General features: G+C 44.8%; 2 protein-coding genes across 6 annotated transcripts in view; both read left to right on the plus strand.

The window, feature by feature from the left end:
- nfxl1 (nuclear transcription factor, X-box binding-like 1) overlaps positions 1 to 671 on the plus strand; it is an 18,941-nt gene extending 18,270 nt beyond the window's left edge. For all 3 annotated transcript variants that reach the window (XM_056443348.1, XM_056443349.1, XM_056443350.1), the window contains one exon: positions 44 to 671. In XM_056443348.1, coding sequence (XP_056299323.1) covers positions 44 to 247 — 204 coding nt within the window. In that variant the 3' untranslated portion in view covers positions 248 to 671. The remainder of the gene's footprint in view (positions 1 to 43) is intronic.
- Positions 672 to 1,359: 688 nt separating this feature from the next.
- corin (corin, serine peptidase) overlaps positions 1,360 to 5,000 on the plus strand; it is a 25,816-nt gene continuing 22,175 nt past the window's right edge. For 2 of the 3 annotated variants that reach the window (XR_008835245.1, XM_056443332.1), the window contains exons 1-3: positions 1,360 to 1,465; positions 3,236 to 3,383; positions 4,279 to 4,575. Coding sequence is in view for 1 of the 3 variants with exons in the window: in XM_056443332.1 (XP_056299307.1) it covers positions 1,412 to 1,465; positions 3,236 to 3,383; positions 4,279 to 4,575 (499 nt within the window). In the remaining 2 variants the exon portion in view is untranslated. Of the gene's footprint in view, positions 1,466 to 3,235; positions 3,384 to 4,278; positions 4,576 to 5,000 lie in introns of those variants that run through there. The other variant, XM_056443333.1, reaches the window with a different exon arrangement.

A 5,000-nucleotide genomic window follows, 5' to 3' on the forward strand; every position in this document is an offset into this window, starting at 1 on the left:
CTTCTAGTTGCTGGGTTCGTACTGATGTGTCTCACCTGTCCAGGAGGAGCTGGAGGCGTTCGAGAAGCGCCAGCAGCGAGGAGGGAGGAGGAGCAAGAAGAGAGGGAGGAGGGAGGAGGAGGAGGAGGAGGTGGAGGAGGAGGCCAGGAGGGCGGGCCGGTGGTGGAGGAGGTGCACCGCCTTGCTCCTCATCCCGCTGGGCGGAGCTCTGCTGGCCGCCGCCTACTACCTCCTCCCGGAGGCCTGAGGCCACGCCCACTCTGACTCACTCATGAGGTGTTTTCATGTAATCTCTGCACGTTTTAATTCAGTTTCCTTATAGATTATTGAGTAGGATTTAAAGTTGAGTTTACCAACTAAAACATTTTATTTAAAATGTTCAGCCAACTGAAAGTCATTTGTGTTAAGTTTCTCAATTAGAGCTGATTATTATGTGAGTTGTCTTAATTCGTCCCATATTTATATATATATATATATATATACATTTGTGAACATGTTTTTGTCAGTAGCATCGAGATTCACATAATAATATTAATATTTAGTTAGTCTATTACTTTGACTTTTCTCCTGAATTGTTAAACATTGTTTGATATTCAGATGTAAACTCAATTATTTTTTGTCTTTTTCAAACATAAAAAAATAAAAAATGCCTAAAACGATGGTTTAACCAACAGGTCTGCTGTTTATCATTTGGTATATATCCATTGTTGCTTCTCAGACGTCAGTAAAGTCCCAGTGGGGGCGTTTTGAAACCGGAAGTGAGCTGGAAGTGTTTCCATCAGTCACCAGAGGGGGCGCTGTTCCTCTGAACAGGTGGCGACACACTTCATTTTCACTCCTTTGTCTATTAAAATGTTTTCTTTTAAAGAGTTCCGAAATCTCTTCACCTGTAAATAAACAATCGTATAGTCTTTATTTCTTACTTTTTTATCATGTATTTGTAAGAAGTGAAAAGTGTATACAAAATATTCCCACAGTTACTGCTGTTAACAAAAGCTAACTACGTCTTCTCCTGAACCAAAGCTATGAAGTCATAGTTCTGGTTGTGTAACTTTAGAGGTTCTTTAACTATTTAAATGTCTCACTTTTCAAAAGTTCCTCGCTCTGAGAGCTGGTCCCCACAAAGATAGATAAACAAGACTTTAAGAGAATTTAAGACACACACTGGCACGAGGCTCAAGTCCCAGCAGGGGGGGGGGGCTGTAATCTCACGGTTAGGCTCCGTCACGTGCAGACAACCTGAGGTGTGTGTGTGAGTCCGTCCGCGCGCGTGTGCGTGTTTTTTTTTTAGAGCGAGCGCGACTCCAAGGGGGCGGAGCCAGCGTGTCTCGCGCTGGGCTAGTCCGCGGAGCAGTTCGCGGGCATCGGGCAGAGCGATGGTCTCGCGCTCGGAGGCGGGCGGCATCGGGTCATGTCCGCGCGGCGGGAGACCTGCGCGCGCGCCACCTTCAGCGGGGCTGCGACGGTGAGTGTCCGCTGTGTCCTTGAGTCTCCTGTCTCCTTGTCTCCTGCGTCCTCCTTGTGTCTGTATCCTTATCTCTGTCCTCTGTCTCCTCCTCTGTGTCCTCTGTTTCCTTATCTCTTTCCTGCCTGGGCTCTGTCTCCTTGTCTGTGCCCTCTGTCTCCTTATCTCTTTCCTCCCTTGTCTGTGTCTCCTTGTGTCCTCTATGTCCTTGTCTCTTTCTTCTTCTGGCTCACTCTGTTTCTACTCCTCTGTATCCTTCTCTCTCTCCTGGTCTCTGTCCTCCACTGTCTCCTTGTCTCTCTTCTCTGTCTCCTTGCTCTCTTCTCCTCTAGTTCATTGTCTCCTCTCCTATCTCCTTGTCTTTGGTTCCTTGTCGCCTCCTCTCCTGTCTCCTTGTCTCTTTCTTCTCTGTCTCCTGTCTCCTTTTTGTCTCTGTCTCCTTGTAGTCTCCTTGTCCTCTGTCTCCTTGTCTCTTTCTCCTTGTCTCTCTTCTTTACATTACATTACATTACATGTCATTTAGCAGACGCTTTTATCCAAAGCGACTTACAATAAGTGCATTTCAACCTAGAGTACAAACTAAGAACAACAAGAATACAGGAAGTAACATTTCCTCAACATAGTCGAACTACAAAAGTACCATAAGTAAGTGCTATCTAAGTGCCACTGAAGTGCTAATCTGTGTTTTAATCCAGATATATTGTCTCTTTACTCTCCTGTCTCCTTGTCCTCTGTCTCCTTGTCTTTGGTTCCTTGTTGCCTCCTCTCCTGTCTCCTTGTCTCTGTCCTCTTTCCTTTCAGTCCTCTGTGTCTCTGTCTCCTCTAATAACCAGAAGATCTTAAATACATCTTAAATAACACATTTAATAATATTAATAATAAATAATAAAGATTGTTCCAGTCAAACTGAATGTTTTAATTATATTATTTAAGAGTTTATTAAAGTTTATTTTCCTCTGTAATTTAATTAATGTTCTTTTGTGGAATTGTTTAATTTTCTTTACTTGACAAATAACGTGAAGTTAAATAATGTTAAATATGAATGTTTATAAAGACGTGACGTGTTTTTATGATGTTTATGATGTTTATGATCAGAGTGTTTAGTTGTATTCATAAAGCTCTTGATGAACTAAAGTTGTTAAATAAAACAGGAATTATATTATTTATTACCCCTAACCCAATACTTTGTTTATTGATTTAGACTTAACAACAACAACAACAACAACCGGTTTCATGTGTTACTTTATAATAAATGTGTATTAATTTAATCAATTAAATGATGTTTCATTAATGAATTAGAGTCGACAGAAACTTTATGTACATTAATGTGATGAGGTCACGTAAAAGTACACTGAGCGATTGATCCGGACAATAAAGATGATGATGATGATAATAATGATAATGATAATATTAATAATAATAGTAATAATAATGATAAAAATAATGATAATATTAATAATAATAATAGTAATAATGATAATAGTAGTAATGATAATATTATTAATAATAATAATGATAATAGTAATAATAATATTAATGATAATGATAATAATAATACTGATGATTATCAGACTTTAAAGCGGGGTGCTGTGTGGTGTCGGCTCGTCGTCGTGTCGCTTTAAAAATATCTTCAACTTCAACGGACCCCCCCCCCCCCCATAAGAATAACCTGGGGGCGGGGCTTAAACTGGGCTTCAGCTCCGTTAATGTCCACTCGGGGAGCTCCGATAGGTGGAAACCACCTGATGATGTCATAACCCGGTCCTGCAGACTCCGCCTCGAGGACCGGAGACCGGGACAGGAGGGGAGGCGTGTCCTCACAAGGGATCGACCAATCACCTTCGACTTCTCCTCTACATCCTGATTCCCTCCCTGAGTCTGTTGACTGGGGGGCTGCTGCTGAGCCTGCTGCTCACAGGTACACACACACACACACACACACACAGGTACACACAGACACACACACCTACACACACACACACACACAGGTAACACAAACACACACACAAACAGGTAACACACACACAGATACACACACACACAGGTAACACAAACACACACACAAACAGGTAACACACACACAGATACACACACAAACAGGTAACACAAACAGGTAACACACACACACATGCACACACGCATTTAACACACATACACACACACCTACACACACACACAGGTAACACAAACACACACACAAACAGGTAACACACACACAGATACACACACACACAGGTAACACAAACACACACACAAACAGGTAACACACACACAGATACACACACACACAGGTAACACAAACACACACACAAACAGGTAACACACACACACATGCACACACGCATTTAACACACATACACAGGTAAAACACACAGACACAGGTAATCCCCTAGATAGCGCTAGGAAGCATGGAAAGGAGGTAAGGAAGCATGAAAAGGAGGTAAGGAAGCATGAAAAGGAGGCTAGGATGCATTTTAAAAACAGGCTAGGAAGCTTGAACAGGCTGAGGACCGTGTGGGAGGAGAGATGACACATCCATGTTCCCCAATGCATCATGTGTGTGGGGGGGTGTGATTATGTTTAATTGTGTGTGTGTGTAATTGTGTGCATGGGTTTGTGTGTAATTTTTTGTGTGCGTGGGTTTGTGTGTGTTTGTGTGTGTGTGTGGGGGTTTGTTTGTGTGTGTGTGTAATTGTGTGTGTGCGTGGGTTTGTGTGTGTGTGTGTGTGGGTTTGTGTGTGTGTGTCATGTCTCCTCTGGACCAATCAGGAGCCGAGGGCTGAAGCCTTATGTAATGTGTGTTTCTCCTCCAGGTGTCTTCGGTAGCCCCCCCCTCCCCTCCCCCGAGCCCGTCGCTGACAGCCCCCCCGAGTGCCGTGGCAACAGCACAGACTCCTCCCCCTTTCCTGAGACAGGAAACGCCAGCGTCAACACACCTGTTCCCCCAGCCTCCTCGTTCTCCTTCTCCTCCTCTTCATCGTCCTCTTCGTCCTCCTCCTCCTCGCAGGCCCCGCCCACCCAGCCCTTCACGAAGCCCCCTGAATGGTTGACCTCGGTGGCGTCGCTGAGCAGCACCGTGTCATTCGGGAGCACCTCGGCGCCGGATTCAGGTACCTGTCTCTCTCTCTCCCCGTCTGTCTCTCTCTACCTGTCTGTCTCTCTACCCGTCTGTCTCTCTCTCTGTCTGTCTCTCTCTCTGTCTGTCTCTCTACCTGTCTGTCTCTCTACCTGTCTCTCTCTCTCCCCGTCTGTCTCTCTCTCTCCCCGTCTGTCTCTCTCTACCTGTCTGTCTCTCTACCTGTCTCTCTCTCTCCCCGTCTGTCTGTCTCTCTACCTGTCTGTCTCTCTACCCGTCTGTCTCTCTCTCTGTCTGTCTCTCTACCTGTCTGTCTCTCTACCTGTCTGTCTCTCTACCCGTCTGTCTCTCTACCCGTCTGTCTCTCTCTCTATCTGTCTCTCTACCCGTCTGTCTCTCTCTCTGTCTGTCTCTCTACCCGTCTGTCTCTCTCTCTATCTGTCTCTCTACCCGTCTGTC

The sequence above is a fragment of the Pseudoliparis swirei genome, chromosome 21 (genome assembly GCF_029220125.1).
Source record: "Pseudoliparis swirei isolate HS2019 ecotype Mariana Trench chromosome 21, NWPU_hadal_v1, whole genome shotgun sequence".
NCBI classification, from domain to species: domain Eukaryota; kingdom Metazoa; phylum Chordata; class Actinopteri; order Perciformes; family Liparidae; genus Pseudoliparis; species Pseudoliparis swirei.